We start from the raw sequence: 16,084 nt of genomic DNA, 5'->3' as shown, positions 1-16,084 counted from the left end.
ACGTACATTGGTCTCTGTGATCATTAGCACTTATATTGTAAGAAGATGGAGTTAATTATTACATCTCTTGAAAATTCGGTTGGCACTGGCTAATTACTAGGGATTTGCAATAGGGATTTGCTACATTGTATCCGCTAACGGTAACTTTATAAAGTCTCACCTTGTAGTTGAGAGTACGAGTCTTGACGAAAAGTTGAGACTTACGGTGTCCAGGTCTTCTTTTCAGCCAGCGGACCGAGTATCATCTAATCAAACTCTTATCTTTGAGTACCGGTTCATAGTCTACTTTGGGTGATTATTCTGCTGTATCAGAAGTCTCCTCATCGGTCTTCAATTCTTCAAATTCGAAACTTACAACTGTTTTTCCTCGGCTTTGGGATTAACACCCGATCATGTGCGGTTATCCACCTCGTAGCGCTTTTTGGCATAAACTTACCTTCATCTTTTGGGACTAATATCCAAAGACTCGTTTGGCGGTTACCTGTCTTATAGCGCTTTTCGGCAGAAACTTGTCTCTGTCTTTTGGGACTAAAATCCAAAGATTCATCTGACAGTTATCCACCTTGTGGCGCTTTTTGGTAGAGACTTGCCTTTGTCTTTTTGGTAGAAACTTACTTTTGTCTTTTGAGACTAACACCCAAAGATTTGTCTGGCGATTACCCGCCTTGTGGCGCTTTTTGGCAGAAACTTACTTTTGTCTTCTAGGACTAATACCCAAAGACTCGCCTGGCGGTTATCCGCTTTGTGGCACTTTTTGACAAGAACTTGCCTTTGTCTTTTGAAACTAACAACCAAATACTCGTCTGGCGGTTATGCTCCTTATGGTGCTTTTCGATAGAAATTTGCCTTTATTTTTTGGGACTAACATTTAAAAACTCATATGGCAGTTATGCGCCTTATGGTGCTGGCATAAAATGTTTTAGTTAGAGGAACTAACACCCGAATTATGGCCTAGTGAATACTCGCCTTGTGGCCTAGTATAAAATATATTGTTTAGTGAGACTAATACTCAGATTATATGCCTAGTGGATACCCGCCTTGTGGCTTGGCATAAAATGTCTTGTTTAGTGGGACTAACACTCGGTTTATGGCCTGGTTGATATCCGCCTTGTGGCCTGGCATAAAATGCCTTGTTTAGCGGAACCAACACCCGGATTATGTGCCTAGCGGATATCCGCCATGTGACTTGGCATAAAATACCTTGTTTAGCGGTACTAACACCCTAATTATGTGCCTAGCGGATACCCGCCTTGTGGCTTGGCATAAAATGTCTTATTTAGCGAGACTAACACTTGATTTATGGCTTGACATAAAATGTTTTATTTAGCGGGACTAATATCCGAATTATGTGTCTGGCAGATATCTGCCTTGTGGTTTAGTTAGCGAGACTAACACCTGGATTATGGGTCTGGTAGATACCCACCTTGTGGTTTAGCATAAAATGCGTTGGTTAGCGGACTAACACCCGGATTATGGGCTTGGCATATATCTGCCTTGTGGCTTTTTTCTTACCTCCACATATCCTCGCCTCTCTAACTCTTGGTTTTGCTTTTGACTCATCATTTTATCCTCTCTCAATGCTTGGACTTTATCATCTAACCTGATATACTTCTGGATTTTATCCATTAGCTGTTGGTACATAGTAGCTGGGTCTTGATTAGGGAATCCATGAACTTGATTTTGCGTGTTCCTTTCTTTAACGCTTCACATGTTATCTTATGATTTAATTCCTCCACCTGTATTGCTTCTACATTAATCCGTGAGATAAAGTTCCTTAAAGAGTCTCCCTCTCCTTGGCAGATCTTTCACAAGTTAAAGGAGAGTTTTTTAGGAGGTATATAAGTAATAAATTTGTATTTAAATAACATAGCGAATTGTGTAAAGTTCTGAATTGAATCTGGACTCAAATGTTGATATTATTTCTGAGCTAAACTTGTGAGTGATGACAGAAACACTCGGCACAATACGAAATTGTTGATATCTTGGAGCTACATCGTTGTTCTAAAGATCACCAAGTGACTCATGGGATCTATTGTTTCATCATATTTTTCTAAACTTGGCAGCTTGAACTTAGTTGGAAAAGTTTCTACTAAAATCTCTTCTTACAGAGGTGAGATATCGTCCATGCAAAAGTCATCTTCCTGCTCCTTCTAGTACCTTTGAACAACCTGTATTAGTCGATGTCCTTCAGAGTATCGTTTGATGACTCTTCTTCTTCGAACTTAGCCTTCCTTTGGACTGGGTCTGGATCGCCTATGTCTGAGTCCTTAGAGTATCAACGGAGGTTTCCTCCCTTCCCTTGGGAGCCATGAATGATGCCTCACTCGTGCTTTGTATTGCTCGAGAGTAGCCTGAAACCTTTTGATGTATTGGAGTATTTACTCATTGTTCAGATTATTGAGGTCTACTTTATTGACCATAGAGGGTGTGTTTTATCCACTGCTAGAGACAGAAGACATAATAGCGCTCTCATTGGTAGTAACCTTAGCAGCAGTTCATAAACTGCCAGCCATTTCGAGAGAGAAAAAATATTTTTTTTAAAGAGAAAATGGATAAGAGATCGGTTTTAATCCAAATGAACAGAGAAAATTCAATGGATATTCTTAGCAATGAAACCAAATGATGTAGCTAAAATGAAACTGTGCGGCGATTGGTCACCCTGCAATAAAGAGAACATGAGGTGGTTGGGCCTATGACAGCCACTCCGATGCTCAAGTCAGTTAACTGAAGAAAAAGGGCAAATATAAGGAATTACTTAAAATTCAATAGTAATTGTGTAACAAATGCATATTTTGATCTCTGCAATCATTAGTTTTTATACTGTGAGAAGATGGAGTTAATTATCACATCTCCTGAAAACCCAGTTAATATCGACTAATTGATAAGAAATCCCGTGATTATAGGTGTAATGAGGATCTGCTGGATTGTATCTGCTAATGGTAACTTTATGGAGCCTCACCCTGTAATTGATAGGGCGAGTCTTGACGAAGAGCTGAGACCTACGGTATCCGAATCTTCTTTTTTACCGGTGAAACTGAGTATGTTCGAATTAAATCCTTATAATTTAAATTTATAAAATAATAATTTTTAGGTGCGATATTAAATTTATTTTTATAGGAGGTATAGATTCCACTAACAAATAAATTTCTTCAAATTAATATATTTATAACATGAAAAAAAAATTAATTGGTATAAATAACTTACAAATGAGTGGTTCATAATTCCACCTAATAAATTAGGTCAGGAACTTATTAAACGAGTTGGTTCATGAACCTCCAAATATGTCAATTCAAAGCTTATTCATGAGTCAAATTTATGAGCATGTAAACCTGCAACTTTAGATAACACTTGTATGGTTTAACGAATTTTGGTCATTTATTAATTGAGTTCAATAATTGCTGGAATTTGTCTCATTTAAAAAAAAAATTAAATTAAATTAAAACTAAATTTTATTGAACTGGGTTTTTGAGTAATTCGACCCATTTACAACAATGAATACATATGCCACATATTTTCATCATCAGATTCCATCCAAACACAAAAGCCATACACATGCATTATTGCAAAACTCTACCGCTACAAGCATATATACATGCCAAGTTGAAGTTTACATCAAGCAGCCTAAATTAGCTAGTTTCCTTTTACTCATTATTTTTATTTTTATTTTTTACTCATTATTTTTATTTTCATTGCCATTCCTTTAAATTTTATCATCTCCCTCGTCGTCAAAATCACAAAAAATATCATTGACTAATTTGATTTTTTTTTTCCTATCGATGTCTTAATTAAATATATGGCCACTGATTTTTAATTTTTTTTTCTCTATCGATGTCTTAATTAAATATATGGCCACTAATTTTTTAAGTGCCTTGATAATTATTTTCGCAACTATTTAATATTGATATAAATGTAAATTTTCTGAAAAATTTAAATTATTTTATTTAATAAATTAAAAAAGTTAGAATATAAATGTGAATTCATAAAAATATTTGAATTATTTTAGTTAATAAATAAAAAATATAAATTAAAAAATAATAAAAACACCAAGTAAGATGATAGTGTACAAAATCGAAATTAATTTGAATTTATGAATAATTTAATTATTCAAAATTAAAAATTTAATACATAAACTTAAAAATTATTTAAATTATTGGAATTAATTGAACTAATAATAATAAAAAAACATATACGATGCCCAATATAATCCAACTGGGCAATTATTAATGAATTTTTAATAATATTAGAATTTTTTCAATATTTGAAATTTTTAGAGCCATTTTTTTTTGGATTTAACTTTATAATATTAATATTAAAAAAAAAAACTCAGTATTATGCTATCCAAAAAGAAGAAATAAAAAGTAGCACATCTATATAAAACCATGGATGTTCCTCTATGGGAATTATTCAAGGACAGTCCAATATTACATCTTGAAGTGATAGAAAGCTAGTAATTTTCCTGGAAAATCTTGAGTTTTTCCAGTACAAAATTGCCTTCTTTGTACTTCTGTTTAGGATCAGAAGCTCTCAAATACATCCAACCTAATGCCTCACCACAATTTCTGCAGTAGACATCAGCAATTGTATAAACACCAGTAATCATCTGCCTGTCTTCTCTTCTCCCCAACGCAATATTCATTGCATTAGAGAACATATATGCCTGCCCTGATTTTGCCTAATTCAATTTGAAGATAGAAATTGAGAGGAAATTTGTCAACTAAATCTTCGATTTACAATCCCAAGCAAAAAAAAACAAAGTTTTGATTTTATTTGAAACTGTTTATATGCATAGAAAATTGTAATTAAGATAGAAAATGATAATTAAGAAGTATGTAAATTATGAGAAGTCACCTTATAAGTTTTAGAAATGAGATCGCTGTGAAAGGCAAGAGGATTTCTGCAATTTCTGCAGCTGAACAAGGGATAGTCACTGGATTCTTCCATGTATAAGCAAGAGAAGCTGTCTAGCTTTTAGCTTTTCATAGATGAGAAAGGCTTAAGGGTAATAAATAGATGAGAAATTTTGAGCAAGTAGACTTGACTTTTCTTCATTATCTTTTTAAGGTATTGATTTTCTGTGAAGCTTCTTCATGTAGACTGGAAATGAGAGGCCAATATAAAGACAAGGTTTGGTGGTGATAAGATTACTAATTAAGCAACCACCAAGTCTAAACAGAAATACCAACTCCTGAATTAATAATGGAAAAAATTATTATTTAATTTCTATATAGAAAAAATTTATTAATTGATTTTTTTTTATTTTAAAAAATATATTAAAATTTTTTAGAAGTTTTAGAAAAATTAATAATTAGTTATTTTATTAAAAAAGTTTATTAATTATTTATTTCATTAATTTTAGATATTAAATATTTATTATTTAGCCTTTATAATGTATATGAAAAAACTCATTGGTAGCTTATTTTTTGGCTTTAAATAATACATTTAAACATCATTGAGTTTTTTTTTTAAATATATAATAAGAAAATTTTATATATATTTTTTAATATTTAATGACTAAAATTAATAGAAAAAGTAAATTTTTTAAAATTTTAAAGAAATTATTTTTATACATTTTCTAAAATTGAAAAATTAATTAATAATTAAGTATGGTAATTGATAACCGCCGGATCCCTTCCCTCCCAGGCCGGACTAGGGCCCATGATAGTATAGGTCGGTTCAAAGCCCAGAGCGCCTCAAGGAAAATTTGCCCACAGCAATGGACCGAACCTGAAGACATCAGTCAACCTGGGCCACCTTCGAGCCTAGAACCTGCTGTCTTGAAACCAATCCCGTGATGGGACCCAAGGATGGACAGCAGATCCGATCTTTTCGCAGCTCTTTTTGCACGCGCTCTGGAGAGAATTAAATGACCGTCTGACATGAGTAAGGAGAACTGATACCACCGTACGTACTGAGCTGAATTATAGAGACAGACGTTCCTGTAGCAGAGAGACCGTTAGACGTCATGGTAAAAAAAGGAAAAAAATAAAGGGAGAGGGACACCCTCCTAAAGAGGAACTAACTCAACCATTGTAAACCTTATTTTTTCTGAATCACAGAATATCAGTAATATTTTTTCTATATAATAAATAATGAAACGCTAGTTAGAATTTGTGGATTTATATTTTATTTAGACAGTAACTTCGATGGTAAAGTTCTGTAATTTTTATTCGAAGGGAAGTATAAATTATGATTTTTCAAGGAGATTCACTGAATTAATCTATTGTATAATCACACTTTTCCTCATTTTGTAAAAACCAAAAATTCACATTAATTTTTATAAAATTATGTACGATTTTATTTTTTAAAAAATAAAAAATTTTATAACTAAAAGATAATGTGTGTATACGTGCATGTGTGGTTTAAGTTTGAATAGTAAGTTTTATTAGTTTGGTATAAATAATATTAATATTAAATTAAATTAATTATTGTGATAAAATTTAAATTTTATTACATATGAAAATGATAATCACGATAAAAAAATTATATTAAATTCGAATCAAATCAAAATAAATTTATTAAAATATTAAAATAATAAAATGGGCTTAAGCGTGATTTAGGCCCAACAAATCTAATATTCTTCCCACGCGCTCGTATTATTATTGGTCCATGAGATAATGTGATATTCGTGTTCATTCCTTTGTTCATGGGCTCCACATTCATATCAAAATATTTCCAATTAAATAAACATAGACATATTGATTAAAATAAAATTAAAATTAATGTTTAAATTTAATTAATTAATTTAATTAAGCTTTTTTTAATGAAAATTTGTGGTTTAGCATTATAAAAGAATGTTAATTTACAGAATTAAATATTAAATTTATAAGAACAATTTAATCAATTCTTATCTTCTCGGTTATATTTAAAATTTTTAATAAAAATTACATGTTTATATTATAATTATAAATATAAGAGTATTTTAAAATAAATTGATGAAGTCTTAATCTTTCATTTGGCATGATTAATATTATAAAATAAATAAATAAATTCTTACCATAAGTATGTATAAATTTATTTTTTAAATAAAATTTTATAAATTGAAAAAAATAATTTTTTATTTTAAATAAAAAAATTTAATTAAAAAAATTTAATTGAATTTTTATAAAAAAAAATATTTTAAATAAGGTATAATTAAATATTTTAAAATGTAAGCAACTAAGCATGTGGATTTAAGAGTGGTAAAATTGTTATCTTTTTAATAATAAATATTTGAAATTATTGAAAAAGCTAAAAAATATTTAAAATATATATGGATGCATAATAAATAATTAATGATACTTTTAAATTTTTTATACGTTTATTTAAAGACAACAATAATAAATCACAAAAAATATTTTTTAGACATATTAGTTCAATTAAAATTAAAGTGAAATTAGTATTTAATAAAAAAAATTAAATAATAAAAGACTAATTAGACTCGGTCGAGAATTTTAAATAATATCGATATAAGAGAAAAGATAGACAAAAAAATGAATAATTTTATTAAAATTTTTTAAAATTTAAAAAGTGAGTATTTAATAGACAGACTACTTATAATAGAACCAAATTTTAATATGCAAAATTATAAAAATATCTAAAATATTCAAAAAAATAATTAAAATATAAAATTAACCTTCTAAACTATAGAATTTCATATTAAATTCTGTGACAAGACCTGCAGTTCTTGTTACACTTTTGAAAGTTATGCGTTTTGAAATTTTTTTTTTGAAAAGTTATCGTGGATTTTTATCGGACGTAAACAGTAAAAATTAAGTCCGATTCAAATCTGCTGTAAATTCAAAATTAGTCGATCAATGTCATTAAATATTGATATTAATCCAAGTACACAAACATCTTAGCTTAATTTAAATTTTAGATTATTGTTTATTATTATTATAGGAAGTGATAAGGCATATGGTTTTACTGCTCTGGTACTTTGCTTGAGAAAAAAAGTTTTTTTTTTTTTTTTTCGAAAGTAAAAAATCCATTGGATTCGCCAAATCTGAATGAGACATTTCATTTATTTGGTGTTAACAACATGCTACCATAGATGATCAAAAGAATATGCATATTGCATCACTTAATTAAATACGCCATAAGGTCCTCCTTTTCTTCTCAGCCACGGTTTCCGGGAAAATAATAAATGTCCTAATTTTCTTAATTAATACTCAAAATTCCAATCATTTCACTTTGAAACAATTAATGCTATAAGAAAATAATTTTAAATAAATTTTCATAACATATTTAATAAATACTTTATTTTATATTTAATAAAATTATAATTTTTTATTCGCTATAAAAAATAAATTGTTATTCTATAGATACTATAATTTTCAAATTATTATGTAAATTAACGTTTAATTATATAAAATAATAATTTGGAACATCTATCTTTTATATATATATATATATAGCTTTTTACCCATTTAAGTTAAATATATATATAACCTAAAATTTGGTCTGAAAAAATAAATTTTTCGAATTAGGATGAATTCAAGCATTACATTTTAAAGTGTAATAAAATTTACTGCATTTTAAAAGTGCGTTAATATAATTTTACGCTTTTTAATATTTAAATATTACTATCAAGCGCAATAAATATTTATTTCGCTTTAAAAAATTAATGTTATTATACTCTTAATATTAATGTTAAAATGCAATAATATAACCATTTGCATAGTGTATACTACACTTTTAAAATATGATAAGTTTCTATTGTATATTAAAAATGCAATAAATTTGACCACTTTAAAATCACGATAAGTGCTTTGTCAGTAGGAGAAATGATCATTAGAGATCCTATCTTATTTATAAAGCACGATAAAATCTCTATTATAGCGTTACCGAACTTTAAAAGTGCAATAATATTAGTTAAAAAATAAAAATAAAAATTTACTGCACTTTGATATTTAAATATTAAAAAATATAAAATGTATTACCGTACTTTTAAAGTATAGAAAACCTTTCTACATTTTTAAAAGTGCAGTAATGTTTGAATTCACTCTGATTTATTTTTTTTAAAATTAAATTTAAAAAAATAAAGAACCATATTGTAAAATTTTTGATATATTATATATATGATTAACCCTTTTTTTTTCCATTAGCCCATTTCTTTTGAACTTTGAGATTGCAAAGTTAAGGCATGCAGCCTGCACATGCATCAGCATTTCTTTAATAATATGGCCATAACATGGAAATTAACTTCTTGGCTTCTTTCCTAAATCATAAATATATTGAAAAATATTACTTCATCATGTACAATTATTAGTTATTTTTACATGAATTAATTATAAACTTTTTTCTTTATATTATTTTAAAGCATGAGTTTATAAATTGAAATTATCACCGACACAAAGAGCAAGCGATTTGAAACAATGGATTTGGTGTAATTAATCAATCAAGTAAAAGCAAAAGCAAAAGAAGAGGCATAAAATTGGCAAAGCAAAAAGGACCACCACCACATTAATTGAAGGCTTTTTCAAGATACCCTAGTTAGTTTGGTGGACACCATTGGCCATCATCATGATTCAATTTATATATATCATCAAATGGAGGGTCTTTCTTCTATAATGTACATCATCTGCAGAGTTACCGAGAGGAATGTTTGTGGGTCCTCCCTGCTGCTATAAAGATCTACATCCTCTTCTTAATTTAAAAATTTCCAGTTGAAAAACAAAAAAAGAAGAGATTTAAAAAAGAAATGGTGGTGAGATTAAGGGGAATAGGTCATACCTAGTCACTTAGGATTATTTTGTTTGAGATTCTGCTGCTTCCTTCTTCAAATATCGCTTTAGTGGGTGGAAGAATCTGGGGACATAAATTCTTCTGATGAGACCCAACACTTTATGACCTGTTGGAAAACAAAGCAAAATGCAAGAAAAGAAAAGAAAAAGAAAAAGAAAATTGCTGTAAAGGATAGAGAAACTCATCATGCCAACTGCTCACTTGAAGCTCAACACATTAATTCAAACATTAATCCACATAGTACATATGTAATCATCCATCACCATTTGTTTCATACAAAAATAAATAAATAAATTACATGAACATTGAGATCTCTCTCTCATCCCTGCCTAACATATAACATGATATCCAAATCTTCACTAATAATGAAGCCCTAAAGGATAAAGAGGTCTTCATCACCTTTGCTTTGATTGAAACTTCATATGCCAACCCAAAAGCTTCAGAAAAGAAAGAGAAAACCCACCTTGAACATAGATAAAAACCGAAAGTAGAGAGAAAAGTTTCAAACTGAAAGCAGAAAAGAAAGAAATCCATGTGCCCTTTGATCAGTTAGTGTTTTTATTAACAAGTAATCATCATCACTCACCAACTAAAGAAGTAAAAGATATGAATTAAGATATAGAAAACACCGATTGATCTCTCTTTATCATCCATGCAATGATCATATATATCCTTCATAGACCTAATATATTCCATTCCAGAATCCACTTGTATCACCTTGCTCTCTATTTTGATCATACTCAGTGTTGCCTGGAACAGGCTTCAACTCCTCCATAGGGAACAAGAGCCTGGGGCCAGTCTCTTGCACTCCTTGAATGTTCTCATACCCACCACTCGCAAACCCTTCCAAGAAAAAATTAAGGGTTGGCTTGAACTCTTGCAGAGAAAACCCAGTTGAATTTACTGTGTTTGGATCAGCAACAGGCAACGATATCAAAGGACCCAATCCCCTTGAAGTCATACCAGTCTTGAGAAGATCCATTGCTGATATATGATGAGAAGGCACAGATGATGAAGAACTAGGGTTTAGATTTCGCGCAAACTTGGATACATTACCATAATCTTGATTTGAAGGAGGATAAGCTAAGTTGAGATCTCGGTCTTGATGGATCTTAGGGTTTTGAGAAGCTTGAGGGGTTGTGGTGAAATCAGGAAGCTGCTCTAAAGAAGATGAAACTGATGATGGTCTCTTGTTCTTTCTTGAACCTCCGCCTACAGGAACATTTCTTAGAGAGCCACCATCAGTCCAATACCTTCTACAAGTCTTGCATAAGTATCTTGGCTGAGAGAGACTATAGTTGTTGTAATAACAAAATTTGGTGTTGGTGGAGTTGCACCTTGGACAATTCAAAGCTCGATCCTTTTGAGGCCTTACCTTGCTTCTCTCTAAAGTAGTAGTAGGCCTTGAAACTTCCATGGGTTTAGCCAATCCAGTCCCCTGAAATTAAAGATAAAATTAATATAAGTAAAAGGAAAAAAAAGGTAAGAGAAGAAAAGCCAGGATTTCATGATCAAAAACAAAAGTATAGGGATTAAAGATGGAGAAAAGAAATTGTGATAGCAAAGAAACAAAGCAAGGAAACAAAGAGTAGTGCTTTTATTACGCTTTTTTGAGGATTGCCACAGCAATACAAACAAATTATAGCAACTTTTTCCAAGTCCTCTTCAGCAGATTGTGGAGAGAAAAGAAAGAAAGAGAAAAAAGTGCAGTACTTTCAAGAACAATTTGAAAGGTTTTTTTTCAAATGACAGCAGCATAAATTTCAAAATATTAGTGGGGGGTGAGCTGAGCAACTTCATCTTTAATAAAGGCAGAAAAGAAGAAAATGAAAAGGAAAAGGAAACTTGTAGCAGGTAATTAAAAAAAAAAAAAAAATCTATTTAGCTTTGAAAATTCCAGCCCAAAGGAGAAAAAACATGATTGTATGCAGAAAATATTTTCTTAAAAAATGTCTTTAATCACCTGTGTCCACTGAGCAGTATCCATTGATTAAGAGGAAGAAAAAGCTAGCTAGTCTTTTGCTCAAGGAAAATGACCTACTTTTTCTAGCTAGAAAGCTGATCTTAAAGCAAAGTGGAACACATGGAGATGGTATGTGTGGTGGTTCCATAGTTGGCCTACTCCCTTTAGAGAGAGAAGGGCAGTTTGGGGACATAAAAGTTTCATTTTTCCTACTTTTACACTATTTCTACCCTCTTTTCAATTGGGAAATGTTTATAGTGTACAAAGCATATTTGTCATTTTATTGCATTTTTTTCAAATACTCATTCTTATTATTCTTTGTGGTTTCTTTGTGCGCCTGCAGCAAGGAATCATTATAGCCCCCTCCCCTCCCCTCCCCTCCCCTCCCCTCCCCTAAAGAAAATCTTTAGGAGAATTTATATTATACATCAATAGATAAATCTTCAAAATATTGCAGCCATCACTGCGAAGACAATCCTTGTATGGCAAGTAGTTGATTTTTTTTTTCCTTTCCAATTAGGGATTAGAGTTTTGAGGGTATGTTAACCTCCTCTAACCGCTGTCGGCCACCATAATTTGTTACAAACATTTATATATCAAATTATAAAATACAAAATCAAATTGATATTTTATTGAGATTAATAATCTTGTGATAATTTAATATAAATTTTTTCATTTAATTATTTATATTTATATTTTTTTATTATTTAATATATATTTTTAGACTTTTTGCCAATTTAAAATTAAATATAAAAAATTTATTCATTTGGGTGGGCGCTCATTACAAAAGTGTCAGATTTTTATTTTTTAAAATATCTCGGCACATTGTGATTTTGGAGGGGGCGAGGGCTAAGTTTTATTTTTTTAATTATTAATATATTATAATAATATATTTATATTATATTAATTTAATAATATTATTTATATTTTACTTTTTATAATAATAAAAAATTTTCATAATTTTTAATATATTTTATTATTAATATTTAAATAAAAAATTATTAGTGATATATAATTTTACCGCTATAAAATTAATATTATATTATAATTATATATTAATAATTATATATTAATAAATTTATAATTATTATTTTTAATTGCAGTGTTACTATAATAATATATTATTATTATAAAAATTATCTTATAAATAATATAAAATATTTTAAATTTAATTTTTATAACTTTAAATATTCATATTAATTAATTAATTCATTATAATAATATATTAAAAAGAATATAAATATATTATGATTATAAAAAATATATTATAAATAATATTAAAATATTTCAAATTTAATTTTTATAACTCTAAATATCCATATTAATTAATTAATTCTTTTACAATATTAGTGAATTGTTTATAATTTGAGAAATAAATATATTATGAAAATAATTAAAAATATTTATTATTATAAATAATACTATCAAATTAATATAATATAAATATATTATTATAATAACATCTAATTAATTAATACCAGTTATAAGTTTATTGACACCTATTTATTATATTTTATTATTTTTAATATATAAAAATATTATAAAAGTTGATAACAAATAGTGGACAGAAAAATATTTAGAATTATGATATTATTTTAATATTAAATGTGTATAAAATTATTGAATTGTTTATAATTCATTAAGTAAAAATAAATTAATTAATTAATTTAATTGCAAAATAAATAATTTATTTTTTTAAATAATTTAATAATCTCGTACACAAATCACAGCATGATCTCATTTCATAACTCTAAATATTAATATATATATTTAATATATTTTATTATTAATATTTAAATTAAAAATATTATTAATAAATTATATAATTTTAATGTCATAAAATTAATATTATTCTGTGATTAGTATAAACAGTCTAATAAAATATAAATTTAAATATTCATATATTTTAATTAATTAATTAATTAATTAATTTATCAATTCCTTTTGATAAATTATAAAGAATCGAATGCTTTATTTTCTATAAAGTTTCAATTGTTATCAATTTTTATATATTAAAATAATAAAATATAATAACTACGAATTAATAAATTTATAATAGTATAATTATAATAATATATTAAAAATAAAAAAAATTATTATTATAAAAAAATAATATTATTAAATTAATATAATATAAATTTATTATTATAAAGCCAAAATGAATGTCGGCCGGCATTGCCGTTGACATATATTTTCTTTTAATAAAAAACACCGGTGCTATGGCGGTCAAACTCCAAATCTAACATAATGTTTTTAGAATTGTCCTCACTTCTAAATTAACTTTTGTTTTTTTCTCCAACTTAAATTGATAAAAAGCAAAATTGTGTATTTTGGCGAAAGTCCTTAGTATGGTAAGAGCTTAGTAAATTGGAAGTTTGAGAGATTACGAATAAGAAGTCTTAACATTTTATGGACTATTTCTGATGTGTTAACATTCATGTTTCATACTAATTAGACAATAACCCTAATTCTGCTACTCATTAAGTTATATTGAGTAGCTTATTACCTTTTTTTTTAAATTTCAAGTATTTTGGCATTGCCACTAAAGGTTTTAGGAAATGGAAAAAATAATTGATCGCTAATTACTTTTAATGAGAGTAAAATTATTGATCGCTAAAAATTCAATTATGATACGTAATTTAAAAATAATTAGATACCGTGCTATCTTTGCAAATCAAAATAATAACGCTATATGAAAATTGGAATAATCATTAAGATAATTATGAGAGTAATACCGTCGTAACTAAAAGGTTCGAATAAAAATTATAGTTTAATTGTGACCACAAAAATCGGTTGCCATAAATTATTTTTCTACAATTTTGCAGCTATCTTAGACACTTTTATTTTAATAAAGGACAAGCTTAGAATTGATTTTATTTAAATCTGTTTATTTACATAATTAAAAATATTTCATTTCCTATTCTTGCATATAATAATGTAAAAGAAAAAGAAGAAATTACAAAATGTATAATAGAACTTTTTTCACATCCAAAATGAATTATTAGCATATAGTTAATTTTAGTTATAATAAACAAAGTCGTATAAGTAAAAATCAAATGAAATCAGTAGGAGCATATTGCTTGAACTTATTTTCTGCAGGAGTAGCCTGTTGCTCCTATATAAATATGGTCCAGCAGAAATCTGCTGGAGTGAGTTGTTGTCTGCAAGAGCAGTAATCTTATCTTGCTGAAAATGCAGAAACAGAGTGTTGTTCTTGTTGCATTCATACTGCTCTTGCACTTGCATTTTTCTTTTTTTTCATTCCCCCCTCTCAGTTTTCTGCCCCTAATTTGCACCAAGTTTGAGTCAATTATCATATTGCAGTAGCCAAAACAAATTCAACATCAAAATTATAACTTCATTTGCATGGTCTAGATTCTCAGCCTCATCCTCTATGTGCAGTGACATTGCATGTAAATCATGAGGTTGGATCTTTCTTACAACTAGCCAACCTTTGAAATTATTGTCAGTAGCATAAAACACTTGAGATATTTGGCAAGCTAATACAAATGTATCCTTTAAAGTAGGTAACACATTGGAAAAGACCAGAGAAATTTTTCTGTTACTATTATTATGCAATCTTGTCACCTACAGCAAAAAATTAAATTTGGAAATTTAAGTCTTGTTGTGAATTATGAAAAATCACAAAAACATCTAAACTTCTTATCACAGTTACTTTAGCTTTAAGCCAATTAATAAAATGCCTATCCCATGCTTTATTAGAGAGATGTGCCTTACTTGCTTCAATTTGGGAATATTCTCTATAATGAAACAAATGATCTTTAGTAAATAACAAATTAAAAAATAAAGAAAGGTTTAAAATTTCATACTCAATAAACTTGTAATCTTTTTATAATACTCCTGTTGGGATTTACAACCACAGAATTTGAACTGGCTGTAGGCATTCGACTGTGGCGGATTGATTGTTATTCATTGTAGGGTTATCATCTCCCTCAATCCTATCAAATATGGCTCAATTGTAGCGAGTTGCTATTTTTAATTGTCGGTCATAGATGAATTTTGCTATGATACCAACCGAAACAAAATAATTTATTAAAACAAAACGATTTAGACTCTATGAGGAGTTTTAACTAATATCAAAGACAAAATTTAGAAAGACTAGCCGAAATTTCTTATAAATTTTTAAAAATTTCAAAGTGTCACAAACGGTTAAAAAAAGTACTATTTATAAAAGCAAAAAATTCATGCAAAAAAATACAAAAAATTAAAAATAATTAAAATACAAAATTGACTCTTAAACAATAGAATTTGGATATTTGGATCTCAAAATGTTGTTGTCACATTTCAGAAAGTTATCCGTCTCGAAATTTTTTTTCTAAAAAGTTATTGTGGACTTTCAAAGAATATCGTAAACAGAAATTAAACTCGATTTAAATC

General features: G+C 28.3%; 2 protein-coding genes across 3 annotated transcripts; both read right to left on the bottom strand.

Moving 5' to 3' along the window:
- Positions 1 to 4,345: 4,345 nt before the first annotated feature.
- Positions 4,346 to 5,107, bottom strand: LOC110615871 (protein yippee-like At4g27740). The gene is made up of 2 exons (XM_021758052.2): positions 4,849 to 5,107; positions 4,346 to 4,672 (listed from the first exon to the last, which is right to left on the bottom strand). Exons 1-2 carry the CDS (start codon positions 4,939 to 4,941, stop codon positions 4,445 to 4,447), a joined length of 321 nt encoding a protein of 106 aa, XP_021613744.1. The 5' UTR covers positions 4,942 to 5,107; the 3' UTR covers positions 4,346 to 4,444.
- Positions 5,108 to 9,907: 4,800 nt separating this feature from the next.
- LOC110615448 (dof zinc finger protein 1) lies at positions 9,908 to 11,827 on the bottom strand. Of its 2 annotated transcripts, none has more exons than XM_043956448.1 (2): positions 11,687 to 11,827; positions 9,908 to 11,161 (listed from the first exon to the last, which is right to left on the bottom strand). In XM_043956448.1, the coding sequence occupies exons 1-2, from the start codon at positions 11,708 to 11,710 to the stop codon at positions 10,406 to 10,408; spliced, it is 780 nt and encodes a 259-aa protein (XP_043812383.1). In that variant the 5' UTR covers positions 11,711 to 11,827; the 3' UTR covers positions 9,908 to 10,405. The 2 variants fall into 2 exon arrangements, with proteins under 2 accessions (XP_043812383.1, XP_021612980.2); XM_021757288.2 differs by lacking the exon at positions 11,687 to 11,827 and adding an exon at positions 11,328 to 11,601.
- Between the last annotated feature and the right edge of the window lie 4,257 nt (positions 11,828 to 16,084).

Source organism: Manihot esculenta, chromosome 5 (assembly GCF_001659605.2).
Source record: "Manihot esculenta cultivar AM560-2 chromosome 5, M.esculenta_v8, whole genome shotgun sequence".
NCBI classification, from domain to species: Eukaryota; Viridiplantae; Streptophyta; class Magnoliopsida; order Malpighiales; family Euphorbiaceae; genus Manihot; species Manihot esculenta.
Note: the sequence above shows the minus strand (reverse complement) of the source record. Positions and strands in the feature narration are given on the sequence as shown.